Below are 27,545 nucleotides of genomic sequence, written 5' to 3'. Positions count from 1 at the left end.
TGTAAGACACATGAAAGCTCACATGGAGTTTTCTAAAAAAAAAAAAACACCTCAAGGACTCCAAGATGGTGACCAATAAGATTCTCTGGTCTGATGAGACCAAGATAGAACTGTTTGACCTTAACTCTAAGCAGTATCTGTGGCGAAAACCAGGCACTGCTCATCACCTGTCCAATACAGTCTCTAACAGTGAAGCATGATGGTGGCAGCATCAGGCTGTGGGGTGTTTTTCAACTGCAGGGACAGGACGACTGGTTGCAATCCGAGGAAAGATGAATGCGGCCAAGTGCAGGGATATCCTGGAGGAAAACCTTCTCTAGAGTGCTCAGGACCTCAGACTGGGCCGAAGGTTCACCTTCCAACAAGGCAATGACCCTAAGCACGCAGCTAAAATAACAAAGGAGTGGATTCAGGAGAGTTCAGTGACTGTTCTTGAATGGCCTAGCCAGAGCCCTAACTTACACCCAATTGAGCATCTCTGTAGAGACCTGAAAATGGCTGTCCACCAACGTTCCCCAAAAACTTGTATCATTCCCAAAAAGACTCATGGCTGTATTAGCTCAAAATGTTGCTTTTATTAATTACTGAGCAAAGGGTCTGAATACTTATGGCCGTGTGATATTTCAGTTTTTAAGTCTGCAAAAATTTCAACAACTTTGTTTCTCTGTCAATATGGGCTGCTGTGTGTACATCAATGAAAAAAAATGAACTTAAATGATTTTAGCAAATGGATGCAATATAACAAAGTAAAAAATTTAAGGGGGTCTGAATACTTTCCGTACCCACTGTGTGTATATGTATGTATATATGTGTGTGTGTGTATATATATATATATATGTGTGTGTGTGTGTGTGGCTCTGTGACCAAGGGGCCCAGAGATGGGTCATAGGTTAGAATGCCTCCAGTTTTTTTGTGATTATTTGTTTTATTTTGTATGCCATGTTGCTGTATGTCATAGGACAAAAAATTCTGTTTCTGGATTGAGAAGTGGAACAATAACGACCCATTCGATCCTGGCTACTTTATCAAGGGTCTTGCAGTTGTTGCCTCTCTGAATTTGAGCACCAAGCACAGGATATGTTCAATAGATTTTCAGAGTCCAAATTGAAGATCCTCCTTAATCTTTGGAACTGGCTATATGGAATGTTAAAGATGAGTTTTTTGGGGGTGTAAGTTTTTGGCTCATGATATAGTGTTGTTTATTTTTTAGTGCTCTTCCTGGCGATGGATGTGTGTGTCAGAAATGCATTTCTTTCTGACTGAAGTCAAGGCTGAGCTTGATATTAGAATTTGTGTCCTTTTTAAAAATGTACATAAATTAAGCAGTTTGGATCCTGTAAAAATAAATAATTAAGATAAAGAGACAAGATAAATAAAGATCATCAATATACCTCCCATAAAATTTAATGAAGGATCTGAATAGATTGCAATCGCTGTACAGTTGTTGTTGTTGTTGTTGTTGTTGTTCCCATAGTCCCAAAAAGAGGAAAATATTATTACTGAGTGTCCATTTTGTAAGTTGGATGATGGAGTCTGTAGCAGGAGTGGATGTATTATTTCTCTTTTGTAAAAAAAAAAAAAATATTCGAGGGCTTCTAGGCCCTCCTTGTGCTCAATGTCAGTATAGAGAGAGTCAACATCCATAGTAACTAGGTAAGCATTTGGAATCTATTGAAGGTCCTGGAGCTTATTCGAAAGTTGAGTGTTATCTTCCAAATATGAATATTAAGGGATTTGCTGAAATGATCTATGAACATGGAGACTGGTTCGGTCATGGTATCAATGCCACTTATTATTGCTCTCCCTGGAGGAGAGTGAACATTTTTATGAATTTTGGGGAGAAGGCAAAATGTGGCTAATTTGGGACATAGTAGTAAAAGGAATTCAAATTCCTGTTTGCTAATCCAATTTTGCTTGAGTGGTTTAGTTAGAATATCTACGAGTTCTTTGTTATGTGTCTTGCACACAGATCCTTTCCTAAAAGCTGATGTCTCCTCTGATGCAGGGAGGAGGCTGTGCGAATCTTACAGTCTGGCTGCGTTGAAAATCAAACCTCTAAGGCCCTGTCACTGTCAGAACTGTCATCTCTTTCCCCTCTCTCCTCCTCTCCTCTCTCTCCCCTCTCACCCCTCTCTTCCTCTCCCCCTCTCCTCTCCTCTCTCCCATCTCATCCTCTCTTATCTCCTATCCTCCCTCATCTTCTCTCCTCTGCCTTCTTCTCCTCTTCCTGCCGCTCTTTCTCTCTTTTCTCCTCCTCTCCTCTCTCCTCTTCCTCTCTCCTCCTCTTCTCCCCTCTCCCCTCTCCTGTCTTTTCTCCCTTTCCTCTCCTCCTTTCTTGGTTCTGTGCTGTCGGCCGCCTCATCTGAAACTAGCCTCAGAAGGGAGTCTGATATGCTAATGTGATCTTTAGTTGTGTTTTCTGTATCATTAGCGTAGCAAGAGCCAAGCCAGTACAAACTTGGTGTTTTATTTTTAAAATATATTTGATCAAATGATGAAACAGCATAAAGGTTTATTTTAAATAGTGTGGAAAAACAACTCTAAAAGTTCCTTTAAATTACCTTAATATCCTTGCCATCTATCCTTTGTTAGAATTTGACCTTACTAAAATGTGCACATATGGCTATTCTAGTGCTGGTTAAGATTTACAAATTATAAAGAAACAAATAATAGAATGCAAAACACTGTTGATATACCATATTTTCTGGACTATACATTGCTTTGGAGTTAGTCGCACCAGCAAAAAAATGCATAATGAAGAAAAAAACATAAGTGACACTATTATTGATTTCTATTATATCGATTAGTATCAGATTTTTGATACATTTGGCAACCCTAATTGAAATAATGTGAATATGAATAACTCAATTTAGAATTTGTGTGATAGCCTAAGAATTCTAAAGGAATTATTTGTGTAACTGTTGAAAGCTAGACTAAAAGCTACCGAATGGGCCTTATCACTCCACTACTTTAACTGATCAGATTCAATAACAGGCTCAACATGAAGTTGCCTTTGTGGGCTGGGATTTTCAAGCATTGCATTATTTTTTTATTGGGTGTGCATCTCTTCATGTCTGAACATACTGCTTTTCAGCCTTGTTGATTCTGTATACAGCTGCTATGAAGAACATACTTTTCCCCGTAGATACCCGCTCTCTAGTCGCTTTGCTGTTTGTGGAGTATTGCTGTATTTTAACAAGGTCACGCGAGGAAGAAAACGTTGCTTGCAGTTAGATTCTTGCGTGGGTGTGGGGCAGGCAGAAAAACTCTTGAGTTTAGTTTGCCTTGTAGTCACGTACGTGTGGTAGATGGACGGGCAGTGGTGGTTGTTTTTGCCCAGGGTGGATACGAGTGTGAGCGCGAGCCAGCAATTGTTTAGCTGCACAAATGTCATCTGTGCTTCTTAAAATAAAAGGGCCTTGATGTGTAGGGGTGAGCTATATATATAGATAGATATGGATAGATAATTGGTTGATATAGATGGCTCTAGGTGTGTGTGTGTGTATATATAGATAATATAAAATTGCTCAATATTCATTTATCATATTTTATATTTTAAAAGGCTTATATTATGCACATTTTCTACGTTTTAAAGGTCTTATTTTACACTTAATTTACTCTTGCGATTTTTAAGCCATGTTATAGTCTTGTTACCTCCTCAAAAACATACCTGAAGCTGTTTTGTTTCATTCACACAAGTCTAAGTAACCCTTTATTATTAGTCTGTCAACATCTCCAAAGATTTGTTCCTCCTTGTGATGAAGCAGTAGTTTTAAAGTTAACAGCTACCTTTTGACTTTTTGTTTAGTCAAGGTTGGCAATTCCAGGGTTGAAATTACCCAAATGATTCTACTGAAGGTCTATGGACCATCACTGTATTGAGCAAACACTATTTTGTCACTTGGGATTTACCAAAAATGTTTTGTTTGTTTTTTTTGACTGAGAGCAAAAAGTTAAATTGATGTTTCTCTTATAACTCAGCCATAAAATAACGTATATGACTTATAATTTTTGGTTCTATGGCTAGCCTGACTTCAGACTAATGCTTCAGATAATTTTAGCAAAAAGTGACCTTGAAGTTGCTTGGGGTAATTTATGACCCTAGCCATTTTGAAATTAATTTCAATGGGATTCATTGAGCCCTGCTTTCCCCTCACAAATCCACCTTTATTTTTGTAAAAAGATGATGTGATTCAAATTTCTTCCAAAATCACTCATAACAGTTTTGCATCAGAATACTCTGCAGGTAAACAGCAGAAGACCAGCTCGTGTTTGGGGCCATGTAAGTCTATGGACAGTGGAACTAGGCTAATACAGGGTTAGGAGTAAACATGGATAAAATATCACTGTAAATATGTGACTGGAGCTTTAGAACAACTAAAACACACAATTCAAACAGAGCCAAAGCCTCCTACAGAGACTTCTACCTCCATAAGACAACATAGCCCAGGGTCTGTGCTGTTCAGTGCAGTGAAAAACACTGTCATCTGTGCATCCAGTGACCACTAAAAGTGCTCAAGGGTGCCATTTTGCTCATGTAATAAAAGATAAAATGTAAAAAAAATAAATAAATATTGACCAAATATTTATTAATCCCCAGCCAGGGAAATTCACCTGTCCAGCAGCAAAACAGAGACACAACACAAATTGCACACAGGTATAAAATCACAAAGGATACAAAGATAAGAATACAAAGATAAGATAATAAAGTGCACCCGATCAACAAGAGCTGTTATACAGTCTTATAGCAGCAGGAATGGCTGATCTACTGAACCTCTCAGTTCTACAGTGCAGCAAGAGAAGCCTGGTACTGTGGCTGCTTCTCTGAGCTGACAGTCTCGTGCAGCGGGTGTCTGCTGTTGTTGAGGATGGTCTGCATCAGACTCCTCATCCTCTTCTCCACCAGCTCCCCAACAGAGTCCACCCTCCCACCCATCACTGATACACACTTCCTGATTAGCTTATCAAGCCTGTTACGGTCCCACACAGTAATGCTGTTTCCCCAGCACACCACTCCAAAAAACACAGCACTGGCTACAACAGAATGGAAAAAAGTATGCGGAGACTCATTACATACATCAAAGGATTTAAGCTTCCTAAGAAAGAAGAGTCTGCTTTGTCCTGTTTTGTAAGCTGCAGTTGTGTGCGCTGACCAGTTCAGTTTGTTGTCAAGATTAACTCTGAGATATTTATAAGGCTGGACAACCTCGATGCTCTCACCAGCAATTACAACTGGATGATGGGGAGGGAGTTTCGGTCTACGGAAGTCTACAATCATCTCCTTTGTCTTAGATGTATTTAGAACAAGACCGTTTCTCTCACTCCAGACTGTGAAGGCAGCAATAAGGTCTCTATACTCCATTTCGTTCTCTCCTTTTACACATGCCACCACTGCTGTATCATCTGAATATTTCTGGATGTGACAGGATTCAGACTTATATGTGAAGTCAGCAGTGTATAGAGTAAAGAGAAACGGCGACAGTACTGTCCCCTGCGGGGCCCCAATGTTTGTCACCACTGTCTCAGAGATATTGCCACCCACCCTGACGTACTGTGAACGTTCTGTGAGGTAGTTGTGAATCCAAGTGATTAACATGAGATCCACTACAATCACCTCCAGCTTTCCCCTCAGAATTTGAGGTTTGATTGTATTGAAGGCACTGGTGAAGTCAAAGAACATGAGTCTAACATACCCCCCTGTCCCATCCAGGAACGAGAGAGTTTTGTGTAACATGTATAAGACCGCATCATCCACCCCCATTTCCTCCTGATAGGCAAACTGTAATGGGTCCACAGCTTGCTGCACCTGTGGTTTGAGAATCTGAAGTAAAAGCCTCTCAAAAGTCTTCATAATGACAGACGTCAAGGCCACTGGTCTGTAGTCCTTTACCCCTGTCGGCCTCCCTACTTTAGGGACCGGAACAATGCATGACGTTTTCCACCAGACTGGGACTTGTCCAGTACGAAGACTCTGGTTGAAAATAGTTTTAAGAGGCAGGGCCAACTCGGATGCACACTCCTTGAGGAGCCTAGGTGCTACCCCATCAAGACCAGCAGACTTCCGGGGACGCAGCCTGCGTAGCTCAGCATGCACTTCATCAACAGAGAAGCCACGAGCAGCAGAGGTGTAACAGCCACCGTGTGGAGCAGAGCAGGGCACAGCCACCGTGTGGAGCAGAGCAGGGCACAGCAGCAGAGGTGGAGCAGAGCCGGGCACAGCAGCAGTGGTGGAACAGCCATCGGGTGAAGCAGGGCAGGGCACAGCAGCAGAGGTGGAGCAGCCGCCGGGTGGAGCAGAGCAGGGCACAGCAGCAGAGGTGGAGCAGCCGCCGGGTGGAGCAGAGCGGAGCACAGCAGCATAGGTGGAACAGCCGCCGGGTGGAGCAGAGCAGGGCACAGCAGCATAGGTGGAACAGCCACCGGGTAGAGCAGAGCAGGGCACAGCAGCATAGGTGGAACAGCCACTGGGTGGAGCCCAGCCCCAGTATTTTTGGACAGTATATTCCAAATGATTATACTCATATTCGCGATGTTATGAACAGAACAGCTGATGCAATAATACGTCTTTAGATTCAATAGGGCTGTGGCTTCACAGAGAACCAAGTGATTAGTCTTCTAAAATGGACTGCCATAAAAGTGTATGCCAGTTGTTATAGTCTAATATACAATTGCATGTTTTAAATATTGGAGACAAGTAGCTACAGCAATGGACCTATATTCCATTATTCTGTATCAGACAGCTAAAAAGTTGAATTTCTTCACCTAAAACATTAAAGATTACAGGAAATTACATTATTTTTTATCAAAAAGGGATCCCAGACTCCCTCAGACACTCCTTTTTTGCTCTGTCTCTGTAATAAAAAAAAAAAAAAAAAATTCTTGTTCTCTCAGCTCATACATGCTTGCAAAACTCTTTGCTGCTAAACCTCAGCAGGCACACACACCTAAAAGTAATCTAGAATTTACAGGATTTTTACTTACTTATAAAGTATACACTCACCTAAAGGATTATTAGGAACACCTGTTCAGTTTCTCCTTAATGCAATTATCTAATCAACCAATCACATGGCAGTTGCTTCAGTGCATTTAGGGGTGTGGTCCTGGTCAAGACAATCTCCTGAACTCCAAACTGAATGTCAGAATGGGAAAGAAAGGTGATTTAAGCAATTTTGAGCATGGCATGGTTGTTGGTGCCAGACGGGCCGGTCTGAGTATTTCACAATCTGCTCAGTTACTGGGATTTTCACGCACAACCATTTCTAGGGTTTACAAAGAATGGTGTGAAAAGGGAAAAACATCCCATATGCGGCAGTCCTGTGGGAGAAAATGCCTTGTTGATGCTAGAGGTCAGAGGAGAATGGGCCGAGTGATTCAAGTTGATAGAAGAGCAACGTTGACTGAAATAACCACTCGTTACAACTGAGGAATGCAGCAAAGCATTTGTGAAGCCACAACATGCACAACCTTGAGGCGGATGGGCTACAACAGCAGACGACCCCACCGGGTACCACTCATCTCAACTACAAATAGGAAAAAGAGGCTACAATTTGAACAAGCTCACCAAAATTGGACAGTTAAAGACTGGAAAAATGTTGCCTGGTCTGATGAGTCTCGATTTCTGTTGAGACATTCAAATGGTAGAGTCAGAATTTGGCATAAACAGAATGAGAACATGGATCCATCATGCCTTGTTACCACAGTGCAGGCTGGTGGTGGTGGTGTAATGGTGTGGGGGATGTTTTCTTGGCACACTTTTGGTCCTTTAGTGCCAATTGGGCATCGTTTAAATGCCACGGGCTACCTGAACATTGTTTCTGACCATGTCCATCCCTTCATGACCACCATGTACCCATCCTCTGATGGCTACTTCCAGCAGGATAATGCACCATGTCATAAAGCTTGAATCATTTCAAATTGGTTTCTTGAACATGACAATGAGTTCACTGTACTACAATGGCCCCCACAGTCACCAGATCTCAACCCGATAGAGCATCTTTGGGATGTGGTGGAACGGGAGCTTCGTGCCCTGGATGTGCATCCCACAAATCTGCAAGATGCTCTCCTATCAATATGGGCCAACATTTCTAAAGAATGCTTTCAGCACCTTGTTGAATCAATGCCATGTAGAATTAAGGCAGTTCTGAAGGTGAAAGGGGGTCAAACACCATATTAGTATGATGTTCCTAATAATCCTTCAGGTGAGTGTAATTCAAACATGCGAATGAAACAAAACACAACTCCAGTTATATTTTTAAGAAGGAAATGACGTTCTAACATGACTTGGGTCAATTTAGCATAATATCAGAGCATTAACAATATGTCTGGAATAAGCTAATGTATTCCTGTAATGTCTTGGTTGAGGTTCAAGTATCTCCACCACAATAGGGCAGAAAAATCAAGGGCAAAAAAAAATTAGTGTACTGTTGTTTGGAAGATTACACTAGATTTTCAAATTTTTTATAAATATTTTTAATCATAGACAATATACTCAATATTCTAATTTTGCTTATCTCCAAAACAGCTGTGATGATATTATACATTTTTTATGCACCTGCCGCCTGTTCTGCCGTGCCCCAAGTGCAGCCATCTTTGACTTCAGGACAAGCCACTTGATAGTACAGATAAATGCGGTTGTTTTGTCCAGGCTGTGTCAGAGATGGTGGTTTGAAAAGGTTAATCTACAAAGTTGTTTAGATTAGACCTGAACATGGTAAATGTGGGCTTTTGTCATGACCTTTCTCTGCCACTTCTGTGCTGCTAACTGTTGCCAGTGAGTCATTTTCAGTGTGCTCTTTTCATAAGCTATAGCGCACACTCTTAAGACCTAAAGGGCTTGTAAAGGGACTTCAGTCACTTCGCAATTACAATATTTTAACAGTATTTTAATTAAATTGTTACTTCTGAACTTTCAGTATGTTGATTTCTTAAAGATGCAGTACGTTATTTTTACAGTCTTAAAAACATAAAAAGAAAAAAAACAACATTGAACTATTTATAATTTTCACTGTGATGAATTTGTAAATACTTTTCACAACTCTCATAGAAAAGAGCTGAGTTTTGCTGCATTTGGTAGAGCTAACAACTAGCATGCCAATACGCACTTCCTGATTATCAGATGATATAATGCTTTCTGATGAGATGCAGTGGACTCATTTTGACCTCAAGAGCTGCTTGGGCACAGACCCTGATTCCCTGATTTAGTACTTTTAATTTCCAGTTCTAATTTCTCCACTTGATCTCTAAAGAAGTAAATTTCTTAACACTTTTTAATTTTATCTTAAATTTGCATATAGTGTGTTTGACATCCACACGTTGGGTCTGACCTGAGACAACAGATCACATTCATGATCTGACCCATGAATGAATCCTCCCACGTTGTGATGAGATCGATGTGCAATCTGGAGACTGGATATTGGCTTTTAATTAAAACTCATCATCTAAAAGTGTGTCATCCACAGGTCAAACCCCATATGTTTACAATGCTTTTGGGAAGGTTTGTGTAAAAATAATTTATCTTTGTGTGGGAGGGTTTAGTCAGTGGCAACAAAACTTTACACTGTTAAAAGCTGCTCACCCACCATTGTCTGGCTCAACAAAGAATTTATCAACAGAATGTGGTCATTTCCCAAGCTGCTACATCGTTGTACGTTGTAGATTAGGGTTGTCAGAAGTATCACATTAGATACTAATTGATAATAAAACTAATATTGAAACTATATACTCATTTGTAAGTATCGATACTTGAAAAAAAAATCACAGGACAAAATTTTAGCTTTTCTATGTAGATTTGACCTTTATCAGAACTGATATAACATCTCATGCCAAGATAAAGAAAGTGCTATTATTTTGTGTATTCAAATTGCATTTTATTACTAAAAAGGAGTGTTTTGTCTTAATTGTGGCATCATCAATACTTTATTGCAGACTTGTAGACCAGAGTTAAAGACACACAGCAATTAAAAAAACAAAACACAATCCACCACATTATTTGTAGCAAACAGCAGTACCAGTGTTTGCCTCGTGGTACCAGTCTAAGAGATGCACTGAGTTTCACATTTGTCAGGCTCATGTGTACTGTAGTTGGTATTGAGTTAATTGAAAATCAAGTTTGAAAATTTTATATCATGACATTATTGTAGATATTGGCTAACTGAGATTAAGATGTTATTGTTTTGTGTGGAATGTTTAACAGTATGGCATTAAACTGATATATGTAGCTTATATATAAAGACAGGTGTTGTTGTTTTTTTAAAAAGGCTTAACAATATCTTGAAAAACATACTTACTGTGAGTGGTTTCATCTTTTCACAGATTTGACCAGTAATTCGACCTTGTGATGTAACTACTTGTCTCCTTGGAGATAAGTGTAATGCCATGCTGTAGACAATTCCAAGTATGTAATAGCGTACCATCCACCACTGAGGTTACGTAGTGTGTCTCTTAAGAATAATCACTGTATTGAACAATATATTATATAAAATATATATTTGATCCCAATATTCAACAAGCTCACATTGATGTCTTTTTCTTGTATAAATGCCTCTGCCCAATTGTAAATTAATCATACACATGATTAGGACTCTCAAAAGTATTGATACTAATCAATACAAAAACTAGTATTGAAACTAGATACTCATTTTAGTAAGTATCTAAAAAAGTCACATTCACAGGATAGCAATGTACCTTTCCTGAATAGCTTTAGAATGATCTTGAGCTGTATCAGACCACATAGACTTGTATACACCCTTGGACCGATATGGAACCTACCTGGAGAACTGACGGATTACACAAATATAAGACCACATTTACAATATAAAAGAAAGTATTATGATGTAACTCTAATATTGAAAATCAGAGTCTATTGCCTATATAAACAGTGCTTTTTATTATAATTATGGTATCGGAATCATTATTGAGTATCAAATCCATTCCTTAGAAATTGAGTTTGAAATTTTAGTATTGTGACAGCATTACACATGCTACAGAAGACATGATCCCAGGATGTCCGAGGGCTGTGGTGCAGAGCAGACTGTGGACTCATGTTGTGTTAAAACATGTTGATTATCACATTCAGCAGGACCGTGAACAGTCTGCTCATATGGGAACTTTACTGTACCCAACATGACATGGAACATGGAGCTCCACGGAATTTTATATGGATTTATACAAACTAAAATGGCAATGGGAGAAAAAAATGCCTATACAACGGGCCAGCAGAAAATGCTTGATTCACTCACTATTGAGTTGGTAAATTCCTTCTAGCACAAAGTAAACTGTAATCTCCATTTTATTGGACTGAGAGATAGTCTGAGCTCAGCAGCAGGATACAACAAACAAACAAGCCCACATGATACAGTGGAGTCTGCCCAGCAACAGGTGAGAGACTCCAGTGATGTGTCTTCAACTGTTCAAAGTCGCATTCATCTGCTCACACTGGACCTTTAAGTGAAACAAATCTATAGTCTGTATCTCATTACAATGGCATGGTAAGTGTTAAAATCAGACCTATGACTGATAACCATTAACATTTGAGTCTATAGGCTCGAACTACGATATAAGCATATTACCCCAGTGATTCTTAACCACTCTGGTACTTGGCAAATAAATATGTTCGCTATAGTAGTATTTTGTCTATTGATACCAAATCCTCAAACAAAGTATGTCAAATTCATACAAAAAACAACTACAATTCAGATTCACTTATGATATTTTATTTATTTATGTACAGGTTTATTTGACAGTGTACATTAATGAACATTTCTGTAAATGCACCAAATTTAGCCGCTAATTTTCACCCATAGTCCCCAGACAGATGTTAAAATCTGAAACCATTCTAAGTATCCCCTGGGTGCTTGCACACCCTAGGCATCCCGATAGGCCTGGTTGGGAAACACTTCTTTGCCCAACAAAATAAAAATGTATATTGTCCTTACTGAAATGTAATGGTCTTTTGTTCATCATTTTCATTCTTGTGAGCTTGGTACATTACCAAACCAAATTTCTCTTCAAAAACATTGCAGTTGTGTTCCTCATCTCTTCCTGATGAAATTGATTCCCACCTTGCCTGATTAAGATCTGATTGTTCAAGTGGAGTAGTTGATCAATAATGTAACAAGGTTTGACTGCTAATGGTTGGTTTGGACTTGCTAAAAAAAATTGAAATGCACTATTCTTGGTGGTTGATAGTTGTACAGGATGTGCCACATAAACCCAAACAGCTATGATAGACCTTGTTTTTAGGTCTGTCACAGCAATTTTTTCAGTATCTGTGCAGATATCCCATACGAGTATCTGAACGATGCATCCCTATTTCAGCAGAAAAACAAGCAAACAAACATTGACGTTTATGTCCCTTGTTTTCAAACTAAATGAAAATCAGTGCTTTAACTAAACTGAAGTGTCTCAACACAGAAATGAGAGATCGGTTCCTGACTTCACCTGTTCCTCTACCTCTGCTGTGAGGGCATGTGGAAATAATAGCAATAGAAGGGGATTTATGTGCCCTTTTTCACACAAGCAGCTGGTCATTGAGCTTCCCGGGGTGATAAGTTGTGATAGGATTGCTTTAGGCTGACATTTGTGCCCTCGACAAAACACCCAATCTAATAAAATACACTTTTATTCCTAGTGATTTAATGCCAATGGCTGAGATGCAGGAGGAGACTGACCAGATTTGGACAAGGCTTTTCAACACAAAGCTATGGTGACATATTGATGGTAGCTAATAGTGTTGTGCTGATGGAGGGAGAGAGCGAAAAGGTTGAAGTGTATTTTGAATGTGATTTCCAGGTGTATTTGAATCCGTAATGCCACAGTGCCCCCTGTGTCTACTGTCATTGGAGGGAGCATTTTGATGAGGACTTGGACCAGCTAATAATCATCATGGCAGTCATCATTAAAGATGCATGAAAGTCATGTGCAATTAAAGAGCTGATGAGGTTCAGACCAGAGCAGATAAGGAGGTCAAAACATGTTTAGCTCATATAGTCTTAGAGATCTACTTCTATCTGGTAAAAAACATGATTAATAGTTTCACCTTTCTTTATTTACCTTTATGTTGTGATTCATGAAAGGTAAGGTGATAAAACTGTATCTGGATCCTAAGAATAGAATACAATTGTACTGATTCATGGGTTTGTTTACCTTGATGGATGGAAGGTGATTACTGCTAATGGAGTAACACATTGAGTGCCCTCGATCTGAAAATGTAGCCCTTTTTCACATTGTTGATTATTAAAAACACAAATTAATGAAGCAATGAAGCAAAAATGCTTGTAATGAAATTAATGCTATGTTTAAAGCCATAGCACCGCAAAAGTCTCTAAGCTAACACAAGTTATGCAAATGTTACGCAGTGCACCTTAATGAGTACAACTACAGATTTGTTTTAAATGTAAAAAATTCTGTCATGTTTGATTATGACATGATTAGTGTTCAATATCAACCCAGTGATTAACTTGCCAGTGTCCAGTGCTTCATGTCTAAGGCTGGTAGCACCTTTATGGTATTATAAAAGCTAATACTCAATAGAAAAATTGAAAGGGTTTGTTGGTAAAAAGGTATGATATTAAGTTGTGACTTGTGGCTACATTTGTCCCTTAGTCCTACAGTTTCCTCCCTTAAAAGTTGCATTGATTTGGTTGTTTGTGCAGGGCTCAAAAGGACAGCTGTGTGATTCAGTGACAGCAGTAATTACTCCTTGTTCACCCTTTTTATTTGGTGCGTCAGACTCATTTGTTGAAAGGCCTGCTCCAAACTGACAAACGATGGATTTGATTGAACGCATTTGCAGCTCCTCCATACTGTGATTTTGGCATCTCTGTCACAACAGCTCTTGTTTCCTTAAGTGAGGCCAGTAGTGCTCATTGTTATTATTATTTTTATTATTGAACACCACTTTAACCATATATGTTTTGATACACACAAGCTACACATGTCCCCGATTGGCTAATCCACCTGTCAGTCACGCCCATCTGACCTCGGGTGATTCAACAGTGACCTGACTCACAGCCCTACTAAATATGTAATTGATGCATGATTAAATATTGGCCTATAAGTAATATTGTTCATTTCTCATTTATTGAATCATAAGTTGATGTAATACTGATTGTGAAAGGCCCACTATTTAATTATAAGCTACATAAGCTCAGTGGAGGTGCTCTTGTATTAACATCTTTATCGACATTGTTACAAGTATTGAGTGGTTAAAATTGGAGTCTTGGAGTGCGTACATTTTCACCAGACTTCACTCAGAATCAGTTCAGTGCATTTCATTACTTTAAATAACAGATTAAGGGTTTAAACATATAACTTTGCGTTTAAATCATAAGTTTTGCTAGTATAAACCATTGAACTGAACTGGAAGCAAACAAAACCTTCATAAGACCAGTTCTTGCCATTAATACTGAACTATGACTAAATCTACGCTCGGTTGCTGCACAGGGTGATGCTAAGGATACTTAATTTTATCATGTATTATATTTCCTGGTCTTTGTACATGATTACTTTCTCATTGTTGTTCCATGTTGCTGTGAGGTTTTCCTGGTATCAGTTGTGTGTGGGTGTGTGAGTCATGGGCCCTGGTTTGACGACAGTAGCCTCTGGAGCAGATGGTTGGAGGGCCCTCGGAGGGGGCAGTCCTACAGTGAGAAGAAGAAATGCTGCACATTCAGAGGTATTGTTGATCTCCCCATGAGCTCACACCAAAGGGAACACAAAAGGAACATATCATATCTGATGCAAGCTTTGAAATATCTCAATCCATATAGATATTTGACAAGATAAATTTTATTTCTATCAGTAGGTTATTATGCTGTGCTTAAAATAGTGTAAATACCAGAGTCCTATTTTTGTGCCCAGTTTCTCCCCAGTTTTGAATCTACACCATGTCAAAAACAAATTAATAAATACATTAAGTTAGTGAAGTACTTAAGTAATTACCACAGTCTTTAAAATATAATGCACATTCAAATCAAGAAATCTTCTTTGTATATGCAACAGCTTCATCCACTCCCTCTATAGTTAATACATTCTTGTTAGCTAACAATGTAAATACACATTCATTTCATTAATAGGGCAGGCTTATCTCTGCTTTACACTCAACTGACTATGTAAACAACAGCTTAGTCTTAATGGGAAACCGAACCACTATCACTCATTCATATAACTGACATCCCTGAAGAGGTTATATAGCCTCTACCTAATGTTTCGCTTGTGATTATATTTAACATTTGCAGATTATATCAATTTATCATCAGTTTGTACGATATTAATCCTTATATTCATGATACTGTCTGCACTGCTGTGAAATGAAATGAGGTCTTCCTTTAGGGAAGCAGGCAACTGCCCTACTTTAAAATACCACATGGTCTGGACTGAGCAGAGAAGTCCCCAAAGATTTGAGCAGGTGAAAAAATGACAGCACTGTGCCCCAGCCAATCTTGCTGTGTCATTACATAGATGTGGGCATTTTTATTCAACATCTTCAATCTTATGTGTCTTACTGTTGCTGATCCCTCTTCATAGAAGTAACAACTTTACCATTCAAAACAGGGTTGCAGGATTGAAAACAAAGAAAATTATAATAATTGTGATTTTTCTGACCAGTATAGTATATTAGATTTGTTACATGTTTAGTATTTTGTTCAGAGTGTACAGTTAGAGAACACTGAAATACAAACTGATGAACTAATACAGGAATGTGTACGAAGGTCTAAACCACAAGCTTTTTGTATAAAGACAGGATATGTTGTTTGCATAAATCATTGCAGTCTTTCAGATTTAATAATTGTGCTAACTCAAATTGTGATCTTGATTGCGTTATATTGCAGCCCTCATTTAAAAAACAAAGGCGTAAATGAAGCCTTGAACAGTCTACCCCAGTGCTGAATATTAGACGGATTATTGTGTGACAGACAACGGTCTGTAATCACTCTCTGGTCAGCTGATAAAACATTAGTGTTAGACGTTAATGCATCACCACTAATGTGTGTTTATAGAGTAAAGTGTCTTTGTTTTGTTACATCAGTGAGACGGAATGCATTGCCACACTCACAAAAAGCATAATAAATTACCATTCAGTTTTCTGCTCTACTTTACAAGCTGCAGTTGTAAACATGTTTGTTATTCATATATATGTGTATCGTATTTTCTTTTTTAATCCTTGGCATCAAACGCAGGAGTGCTTTGTTTTTCTTTTTCTTTATCAAAAACCTCAAATTGGCAGATTTGAACATTGCTGTTTAAAGTGGTGATTTTGCCAGAGAGGAACATCTCACCCTTTGTCATTACACACATTAGTTGTGAGAATCCATGCAGCACATTTTATACTTGTGACTTTTTTTGTCCCTCGTGAAAAACAGCATTTTAACACATGCACAAAGTGTAAATATGAGAAGGTTCTAGAAAATGTGATAGTGTTAGCTTTGTTTTGATTGAGGAGATTGTACATTATATTGGCCCGTCTATTATTGTTTTGTATTCAGAGCTATGTTTAAAGCTCTGAATGCAAAACAATAGTATTCAAGAGGTACTAATCACATTTTCGAGATGTGTTTACTTTTAGACAAATGTTTAGTTTCTCACCAGAATTTTCAGTGTCACTTTTATTTGTAAAATATTCACAAGTGAAATGAATAGGCATCAGGTCTCACAGCACTTACAAACACAGTGTAGTGCACATGCATCATGCTAGATTCAAAGCCCTTACAATAGTACGGTTCTCACTCAACACTGAAGCTCTTGGTGCCACAATGTTATTAATGAATTGATGTAGTGTTCAGTCCAAACTGAAAAAATGCAATCTTGATACATGATATTATTATTTAGTCTCCAAAAAAGGCTAATATACCACAAGCTATTGAACCCACTGATCACACCATAGCATCATGACGCAGAGCCACGCGCAAACACAGAGTAGGAGCTGACTGGCACCACATTTTAGAGGCTTTCGCAGCAAAAGCAGTGCATGTGTGCAGAGTCCAGGATCCACTGTTTGTGAATGAAACCTTTGACATCCACATGGAAGGTATTGATCAATTACTTTTAGTGTGGTCCGAACCAAATGCACTGAAGACGAACATAAATCATTTGTATATTTATGACATAACAAAGCTGTTGGCAAGACTGCTGCCATATAACTGCACTGTGGCTTCACTCTAAGTTACAAAACCTGCATTTGAAAGCCAACAATATTATAAACACTTTTCAGGGAACATTTTAAGAAGCTCCACATGTACTCCTGTTTTCACAACTCGGCACAATTTGTACAATTACTTCAAGCCAATGCCAACATCAATATGTTTCTCCACTCTTCAAATTAGGTTTAACATTTTCTTACTTGACAAAATGCAAGGCCTCTGCTGCCACCACAGAGCCTTTACTGCTGTCTAAGCTAGTGATAAGCTTATAGCCAGACCGTAGCGCTAGCATCACTGTCTCTAGTTTCAGACAGTCAAGAGTACACAGGAAAGTACTGTCCTCCTTTAGCACTAGTCTGGACCCCGGCTCAGACTTGATGAAATGTTTAAACTGGATCACGTTGGACGAAACCACAAACTCTTCGGGAAACCCATCCAGGCGACTTTTGGAGATCTGCACGAGACGAGCTTTGACCTTATCGATGAAGGTATGGTCGCTGCAGTACACTTTGAGGCCTTGGGATCGGTCGTGGCTGTCTGTCACTTCTAAAAATGCTGGTTCTTTGTTTGCTGCCCTCTGACTCTCCCATTCGCACACCAAGTCGACCAGTTCGCTCAGCCGGTAAAAGTCTGCCTCTTTCCTCAGAAGCCCCGCCTCCCTGAAATCATCGGGCAGCTGCAGCTCACCAGTCCGGAGATAGTTGAGAACGTGCCGAAAGACAGGACCGTCTCTGTCGATGAAGGGGTTTCCCATGGAGTCGGTGTGCTGCACTGGCTTCTTCCCATTGGCCAATTCTTCCAGGAAGGAGCCCAGGTGTTTGGCAAGGGTGCTCCGATGTGCGGTGTACAAAAAACCACCTACATTGAGAGTGATGGTGCCAGCTGAGGGCTTTTTGAAGCTCTTGCTGGGTTGGAGCAAGTCCGGATTGATGTGTCTTAGTTCACTCTCCATTCTTCGAAGGTTCCATTCCATTCTCTGGTCTGCGTCCCCAGCCTCAATCCAGCCTCTGAGTGGGCTGATGACAACGAGCGCGAATTAACACTGAAGCTTTGGTGAGAACCGCACTGCTCCTGCTGTGAGCTGTCAGCGCTCTGGATGTGTGGAGTGAGGAAGAGGAGGAGGAAGGGTGAGGCGCGGGCTGCCAGAGGAGCTATTGTGAACTGGGAGAGGGAAATAGGCTGCTGCTCGCTGTCCCTCTGCGCTCTCTCCTCTCTCTCCTCCCTCTTCCTCTCTGCTTTATTTCTCTCTCTCTCTCTTGCTTTAGAGTGAGTGGGCAGACAGCGTCACATTCAGGGAGGAGAGTGCACACAAGCTAAAAACACTACTTTCTGAAAGCTGCTTCTGTGTTTCTCCTTTTGTGATGAGCCTTGGAAAAAATGTGAATAGCCAGAAAGGATGTGGCGTATGCAGTATATCTGTTGTCATGTCGGCAGTGCATAGAACATGTCGACATGTCGGTAGTGCATAGAACATGTCGTTATGTCGGTAGTGCATAGAACATGTCGTTATGTCGGTAGTGCATAGAACATCTATGGTTAGATTTATTTTTCACTATTGACTTTTGGATTGTCAAAACAATTGCAGACTAAATTAATATTACGCAAAATGCTGTTTTGTCACTGGTTTAGACCATATTCAGTACAGATTTAGTATCATTTTAAGAGCCACTTTTTTGTCTTGTTTTTGACAGTTTTGTGCAATTTTGGTTGGATTGTCTTATTGGACTTAAAGATGGCAAAAGAACTTTTTTGGTTGAGAGTCACAAAGTAAGGCATTAAAGGCATATCTCTCCATGGAAACAAGGAGGTGGTGCCACCAGGCCAAATTGTGAAGAGACAATCCCGCTTATAGTTGGAATGCATGTTTTTCAAGATATTTTTAGATCTTGAAAGATAAAAATATATTCTATAGGTTTGGCTCTCAATAAACAGCATTTACCTCCTAACTAGAAGATGGCTGGGATGATCCCCTCTCCTAGTTAAGATTTTTTAATTGTAATTTTACAGTAATTAATAACTGCTTGTCACCAGATGGAGGAGGGTTGCATCTATGATTTTTGTGGTGTGAACGAGTCTTGTGGTAGTATGAATATGCAGCGCCTTTTGCAGCCTTATCCATCTGTTTACCACACAGTTCCTCAAATGTGAAACCAGAGTCTATTTCAAACAAGAGTCCTCTTATGGGGGGTTGCTGACGTGCCTCAAATGTCTCATCTCTGATCATGACTGAGAAGTAGGCTGCTAACTGTGAATGAAAGCAAGGAGAAGGTATAAACAGGGCTTTTTAGAGAGAGGTAAAGGGTGGACAATATATCAAATTAATACGGCTGGTCAATTAAAGAAAACCCTCTGCATGAGTCAACTAAAAGGGGATGTACCCTGCACGACACAGGTAAAAGCTTTAAAAATTAAGATCTCGCATAAAAACAACTATATACTATACTAGTAAACAACCTCTTCATAAGTGAAAAGGCAGATATACAGTTGAAACCAGACACATAAGCTTTTTTCCTCACCGTCTCATGAAATCAGACTAAACTTCCTGTTTTAGGTCAATTAAGATTATCAAAATATTTTCTATTTGCTAAATGCCAGAGGTTTGCATACAGTAAGATTACTATGTTTGGGAAAACCCAAATGATGTCATGACTTTGGAAACTTCAGGTTTATTGCCAACATTTGAGTTAGAGACACACCTGTGGATGTATTTTATGCTCTGGTTCAAAATGTGCAAATGCCAAGAACAAAAGCAAAAGACCTTGTAAAGATGCTAGCTGATACTGGTAAGATTGTGTCATTATTCACAACAAAATGAGTACTGTACCAACTTGGGCTGAAAGGCCACTCTGCCAGGAAAAACATTAAAAACATTAAAAATACAGATTGCAGTTTGCAAATGCACACAGGGACAAAGACCTTAATTTTTTGAGACATGTCCTGTGGTCTGCCGAAACTAAAATTGAACAGTTTGGCCATAATGAGCATTGCTATGTTTGGAGGAAAAAGGGGAAAACTCGCAAGCCTGAGAACACCATCCCAGTTGTGAAATACAAGGGTGGCAGCATCATGTTGTGGGGTTGTTTTGCTGCAGGAGGGACTGGTGCACATCTCAAAATAGATGGCATCATGAGGAAAGAACATTATGTAGAAATATCAAAGCAACATCTCAACCTCACCCAGCAAGTTAAAGCTTGGGCACAAATGGACCTTCCAAATGGACAATGACCCGAAGCATACTGCCAGACTGGTTCCAAAGTGGTTTAAGGATAACAAAGCCAATGTTTTGAGCAGCCATCACAAAGCCCTGATCTCAAGCCTATTGAAAATGTATTGGCAGACCTGAAAAGGCATGTGTGAGCAATAGAGGTAAGATCGGGCCTAAAAAATCCAGACCGACCCGACCCAGGCCCGCGGGTGTTAAAGCCCGACCCGGCCCCAGCCCGACCAATTAACTTGATTTGCAGGCCCGAGCCCGAAGAAAACCCGAAATTTCATATTTTATTTGTGAGGATAAATAAAAAAAATAAAGAACCAAACAAAGTTAAACATGCGTAAAAATAAGCCTACTAATAAAAAACCTTCGCCACTAACTACTGAAAATGGTCTAAGGTCCTGACAGCAAAAGTCCACGCACTTGTCTGTGATGGCCTGCTTAGCGCGAAGAGGTGCGGTCTATGGGACAAATGATAATATAGATGTTTGACGATCATCACTTTTGCCAGTACAGCTGTTTAAATGCCTGCTCAGCGTCGAGGTGCCAGTCTTTTTGCTCTTGTATGAAAGCAAAGCGCCACATTGACTACATTCAGCGAAGCCAACCTTCAACAATCAATTTGAAGCATTTCCACACCTCACTCTTGCCGGTGCGTGTTTGCCTTTTCAGTTCCCCTGTCTTTAGTTTATCCTTTACTTCTTGCTGCTCCATATCAGGGATACCAGGTCAAAATAGATGCGGACTTGCGGAGGGGAAGAGGGGGCGTTCACGTGCGCAGAGTGTGCTCTGGCTCTGCGGCTCCTGTTTAGTAGTTAAATAGCAATTACCTTACAGCGCCTTCTCTGTTTTATCCAAATTATTTTTTTTATAACAAGTATTCCTAAGTTTAGTATCCACACATTGTTTTAGTATACATTTTTATAAACATATATTTATTTTAAAAAAGTCAGCTAGAGAGAAGCCCGAGCCCGACCCGACCCGAACGTAATGATTGACATTTTAGGCCCGACCCGGCCCGGGCTTAAAATCTTACCTCTAGTGAGCAAGGCAGCCTACAAACTTGATTCAGTTACACCAGTTCTGTCTGAAGGAATGAGGCAATCAGCCAAAATTCCTGCTAACGTTTTGTTTTGGGTCAAAACATTTGACCCAAATCATACAGTTTAATGGCAATGGTACAAAATACTAATGAAATGCATGTAAACTTCTGACATTGAAGAACATTAAATAAATAAATAAATAAATAATCTGACCATGTGATGAAATCTGTTCTCTGTTGTATATGTATAGGTACATTGCTTTCCCACCAGTGGCTTTTTTGTTTTTCAGTTGACACTTGGTGGGAGATATATTGAAAAATTGATAATATTGCAGTTGTTGCTATGGAGATATGCTAAAGTAGATAATCAAGTGAATGCTTTAAGTGCTATTTCTGCCCCTTTGTGGTTATTTTATGGTCCATTCATGTTTTGAGTGATAGTTCAGATATTCACAGATACATTTTAACACATTCCTGTTGCGTTGTTAAATATCAATTGTCAATATTGCTCTCACCCCTAGTTGACACATGCAGTCTACTTTCCCCCTCCAACTTCTCCAACTGGACAGCTCTTGTAACAGATTTAATCAATCACAATGACGTACAATGTCATTTGGCCTAAATAAAGTGTAAAAGAATATCAAATTATTTAAGAATACCTTTTTTTAATTGTGAATTAGAAAGGGTTTTGAGAGGTTCAGAAGTAATGAGCAAATTGAGTGCCAAGTGTTTCTGCTCCAGGTGTGGTCTGCAGTCTCATTATTTCAACAAAATGAAAACAGTGAAATTGAAATTGGGGACACCCAGAAGAAGTTTTGATTAGGAAGTGTGTAGTTGGCTTTCATTTAATCATTCTGTCCAATTAAAATTCCTCTCTTGTTCCTCTGCTTTAATTCATTCAATTAGACCCATTAGATTAGCTGCTTTATTCTAATCTTTTTAGGCATTTATTACACACACATTATTGATGTTTTTAAAGTAGCAATTTTCTAACCCTGGTTAACCCATATGCATTATTTACTCAAAGAAACAACCCTATTATTTCATGCTACTAATTGAATTTTGGCTGTAGCTGCGACAAGAACATATTAGGAATTGTGTTCGTTTAACACATTTCAGTAATCCTCCTTATTTGGTCTGGCTTCCTCCCCTGAGCTGAAAACCCCACTGATGTTTTAAAAATCTTGAAATGCAGTGTTTCTCAACTTTTTTTGAGTTACTGCACACTTTTTGGCTAAAAAGATTCCACAGCACACTGAAATATCAAATTATACCATTTGGAAAAAAAAAAAAAAGTGCAAACCATTTTTCTTGCCTTGTGACTAGTTCTTTCTGTTTCCCAATGATGGTTTTGCTTTCTCAACTGGTTCAGATCGCTCAGGACACTCCAAAATGTTAAATCATTCAAATTTGTATATATAAATAGTCCGAGTGAGGCGATTTCATTAAATGCATATGTGAATTAACTAACTTTTCTCCAAGGCACGCCTGGCAATACCTGAAGGCAAACTAGTCTTCCCTGGCACACTGGTTGAAAAATAATCTGAAAGCAGTTGACAATGTATATTATGCATTATAGACAAAGTCCCTGTGTGCTGTTGTGGTCCCTGCCCGATATTGGAAATCCCTGCATACTTTTAGCAGTGCACACTTTTATGGACAGTTGTAAGTCGGAGTTGATTTGTTGATGTCTGATTGAGATTCCAGCAGCAGAGTAATTTCCTTCCACTCAGTTGGCAACCTGCATAAGATGTTTTTTTTTACACCTGTGCCGCAATGCCACTCATGCACATAATTTAACGGCTTGGACCAGAGTGGCAGAATACCTGGGTCGCGACAACATCTGCCTCTTCTCTGTATCACATACAGTCAGCACAATTCCCACTATTGTACATATCTTATCACCCATTCCTATATATTGACTATTTATGAATTATACTGCAACACAACACATTCAACTGCTGCACATTCATCTGCTCCACATTTCATGTTTGTTTGTTTGTTTGTTTGTTTTATTGCAGTGGTTTGTATTGAATGCAGTATCTCTTACATTTTACACTTTCACACTCAATTGAAGGTGAACCATCATATAACTTTATGGCGTAGTGTCTGCCACCTACTTGTCTCCATGGAAATGTCATTTTTTTTAATCATTGTCCAAAGTATGGCATAAAATGTGTCCATCTCCATGGTGATAAGTGGCCAAGTTACAGGTCAGATCAACTCTGAGGTGAGCCCCTTACAGGAAGAATGCATTTTTTTCTTACTACTTAAGGTACTTAGGTACTTAATTAGCAATAAAACACCAGCAATTTAATAAATGCTTAATGTCACTGTACTGTGGAACATTCCAGGCAAAGCGATAACATTTCCATGGAGACAAGCAGGTGACCAGATAAACAATGTTTTGCCAGACCTTGTCTGTTTTCTCTTGTTGTTTTTCACGGAATAAAGATGTTTACATAAATGAAAATACTGGTAAATGGATGTGCCTTTTCCATTAGATTTGGTATGTGTTCCCAGATTGACAATGCTGTCTGGCTCTACTGCTTTTATGATCATAAGTGATTAGTGGTATCATCAACAACACTCCATTGGAATTGCAAACGAGGCCAAGATGCAGTGGAGAGGATTGTGGGAGGTTGACCTGTTTTCTGCCTCCTGTTCATTAAAACTGGCTAATGGAGCACAGCCGCTTCCTTCAAAGTCTGTGAAAATCTGTTTGTTCCAGCTGCTGTTGTCTCTTTATTAAACGGAACAGGATGCCCAAAATCACATTTCCCAAACACTGAGTAAGGACTCTTTCTCCTCCAATGTAAATTATTCATGTGTCTCCTCTCAGTTACTGCTGTGAAGGCTGCACTCTCTTAATAGTGTAAACTGCAGAGCTGTCAGCCTATGTCTTTATTCACTACTGACGCCTGTCTCCTCATTAACGACTTAACATATGTCGACTCAGAGGAGACAGAGCAGCTTTTAGTGTCTGATGAAAAGCATAAACAAAGCCCTCCATGTCAACAGAAGTATTTTAGAAGATGACTACACTCTTGGTAACATAACTGTCATTAAGAGGTCAGATCCCCTGGTCCATTTGTTGACAATATGATTCCAGCTCATAGATGTACTTTTGTGGTGTCCTTGGGCAAGACACTTAAGCCCCCTCTCCTGTAGTGTCTGTGTACATTGGTGGGTGAATGTGTGTGTGTGAATGGTTGAGTTGATGTAAAGTGGTTTGTTTGCCTTGAAGATACATTACAAAATGCCATATAAAAATGACCATTTACCGTTTTCCAGATTTTAGCAACAGGCCTTGTGCCTCACACAGCAGCAGCTAAGAACAAATCTGTGGTAGCTTTACACACAGGTCTAATCAATCAAATGCTTTTCTCAAAAGGTTAATATGGGCTGAACATTGTGTTTTAGTGGAGTAGACTTCCATCTGTGCGGTTGGACCTTAGTCGATGGCAGAGCCAATAGTCTGTTTTTTGTGCATCTTCACACATTATATTTTATATTTTCCAATATATATCTGACCTGTTACATATTCTCGAGCTTCGTTGTGATGGCTTTTGATATTATCCTCAAAACATTGAAAGATTAACAAAGGGTAAACAACATGTGAAGTATTACTAGATATTACTCTACAAGGATGGGACAAACAAAACAAGTTAGACTCACTTTTGAAACCTTTTATGAATTCCCAGTGTAAAATCCAATACAAAAACTAGCTATAGTATACTTTATGTAACCATTGCTTCAGTTTTTTCTTACCTTGGCACCTACGCTGTTGCATCTTAAATAGTTTCTTGTGTCTGGCACCATAAAGCCTTGAGAGAAATTCCACATCCATTTCTGGCTGCGGCTCAGGGTTTACCACACAAACACGAGGGTGGCATCAATCTAGCCATCCAACTCTTGGCTGAAAAGTAGCAAAAGTCAAATGGTTATAAAATGGTGCTTTTAAGGGAGGGCCAAATTTAAAGGTTCACTATGTAACTTTTCTGGTGGAGAGTACCACCTGCTAGTCTCCGTGAAGATGCTATTGCTTTGCCTGCAATCTTCCACAGTATGGTATAAAACTTGTAATGTCTCTCCACGGAGATGAGCAGTTCCCATCAAGCTTATGTTGGATCTGTGAAGAGGTAACCCTGCTCATAGTCAGATTAATATAAACACCTGTATTTGAATAATTGCATGATGGATAAGTTAATGCATACTGTGGAACATTGCAGGCAAAGTAAAAACATCTGTATGGAGACAAGCAAGTGTAGCCTTCACCAGAAAGGTTTCATAGTGTACCTTTTAAAACCCAGCTTATTCTTTCCAGCACTTGTTCTTGGGACATTGGGTTTCTTGTTGAATATGGATACTCCTGATCTATGCCAAAAGATGGAGTGGTCTGGCAACAGTTACAGACATGGGGAAAATTACTTCAATCTTAATGAATGAAATCATTACATTTCCTTAATGAAGCGGCCTGTGGGCTTAGTGCAGTGCAGCTCTAATGGGAAATTATATTTGGAGATTCAATCAGCGACCCTTCCACTCTGATTGCTTCCTTGTTGTGGCTGCGTACACCTCGGGCTCTGTTTGTGTTCAACTCTCAAGAGGAAACAATAGTTTTCCAGGACATTCATTAAAGCCATGGTTTGACCTTCTACTGTAAATGAGTGTAGTTTTTATAGCTTTTGTATTAAAAATGGATCAATTGTCTGTAAATCATCCAATTTACTAAACAGAAGCGAGTGGATGGTAAAGACTGGAGTGGCAGCAATGAACTGGCTATGAATTCACAAGGGACATCAACAATAAAGTCTTAAATTTGAATGGATGTAGTATGGATGCAGCTTCCATTTATACTGATGGTCATTGGTTGGTAAAGAAATAACTGGCTACAACTGAAATTTTACATTCTTGTAGTGTTGATGGTAATACACATTGTTAGAGGTGGGTGATATTGACAAGTCTCAGTGACAATATTCTGGCAGTCCAAATGCTTTCCTTCTGCGTAAATTATCCCTGCAGTTTGGATGTAATTTTCAGAGTTCTGACATATGTAGAGGTATTACGTTCACTTCCTGCATTTTTGTATGTTTCTTCTCAACTTTTGTTCACAAATTTTAATTGATATAAAACTACAATAAATAATTGCCATAGGTGCTATCTCACCAAACCTGTAACGATAAGAAAAACATGAAAACCTGTCATTTGCTCTAGCCAGAGAATGATTTGTGTGCAGAGGCCCAGGATCGTGAGCATTGCCTGCAGCAGAGTAACAGAGGACTTTGTGTTTGTAAAGTAAACGTTCTAAAACCTTGAAGTAAGATGAGGACGGTTGCTTGGGAAACGGCCGCGTCCACCGCTGTAAATGCACCACACACGTCAGCTGTAGTGTTGTCACGACAATAACAACGTTTGAAGTACCATATGCTGCTACTGAAAATATTGCAAAAAAAATGATAAGATGAGAGATAATTTTATGCCTCTAGCACAATAACCCTAAAGCTTGATAATCCCTGCAAACCTTTTTTGATATGAACCATACTGTGAATACAATGGTAGCCGCAATAGTAGTCAGTAGTTAGTTAGTATAATTAGCCAGAGATGTTAATTACAGTGGCTTCAAGATTTCTCACCCTTTTAATTCCTTACGGTTTTATTATAGAGTAGACAGATACTAGGACTTAATATAGCTTAGATACTAGGACTTTAATAAAGCTTAATGTAGCTTGTATATATATATATATATATATATATATATATATATATATATATATATATATATATATATATATATATATATATATATAATGTATGTATATATATATAATGTATGTATATGTATAAATAACCCCAAGTCCAGTGAAATTGGGATGAGTTTATTGATTGTCGTTAAAAGGAAAGGTGATGTAACACAGTGGTAAACATGCCCCTGTCCCAGCTTTAGTAGAATGTGTTGCAGGTATCAAATTGAAAAAAAAAAAATCTATTCTCCATTGGATCTGTAGTTTCTCAATGTAAAATTGTAGGATTTATTAGTATTTTTTATATTTTTGCAAAACATCCTAAAATTATGCTATTCTTTTTTCTTTATTTTTTTAAAATAGTAGAATAACCACTGTAGATTTGTAATTTAGTTTATCAGTATTTACTA

General features: G+C 39.0%; 2 protein-coding genes across 2 annotated transcripts in view; one reads left to right on the top strand and one right to left on the bottom strand.

Annotated features, from left to right (window-relative positions):
• Positions 1–27,545, top strand: part of LOC117388938 (general transcription factor IIF subunit 2-like) — an 81,180-nt gene that overhangs the window by 15,872 nt on the left and 37,763 nt on the right. The window lies entirely within an intron of this gene.
• kctd4 (potassium channel tetramerization domain containing 4) lies at positions 16,597–18,344 on the bottom strand. Its single transcript, XM_033987306.2, has one exon. It carries the CDS (start codon positions 18,109–18,111, stop codon positions 17,335–17,337), a length of 777 nt encoding a protein of 258 aa, XP_033843197.1. The 5' UTR covers positions 18,112–18,344; the 3' UTR covers positions 16,597–17,334.

Source organism: Periophthalmus magnuspinnatus, chromosome 21 (genome assembly GCF_009829125.3).
Source record: "Periophthalmus magnuspinnatus isolate fPerMag1 chromosome 21, fPerMag1.2.pri, whole genome shotgun sequence".
Classification (NCBI taxonomy): domain Eukaryota; kingdom Metazoa; phylum Chordata; class Actinopteri; order Gobiiformes; family Gobiidae; genus Periophthalmus; species Periophthalmus magnuspinnatus.
This window is presented reverse-complemented; position numbering and strand designations above follow the sequence as displayed.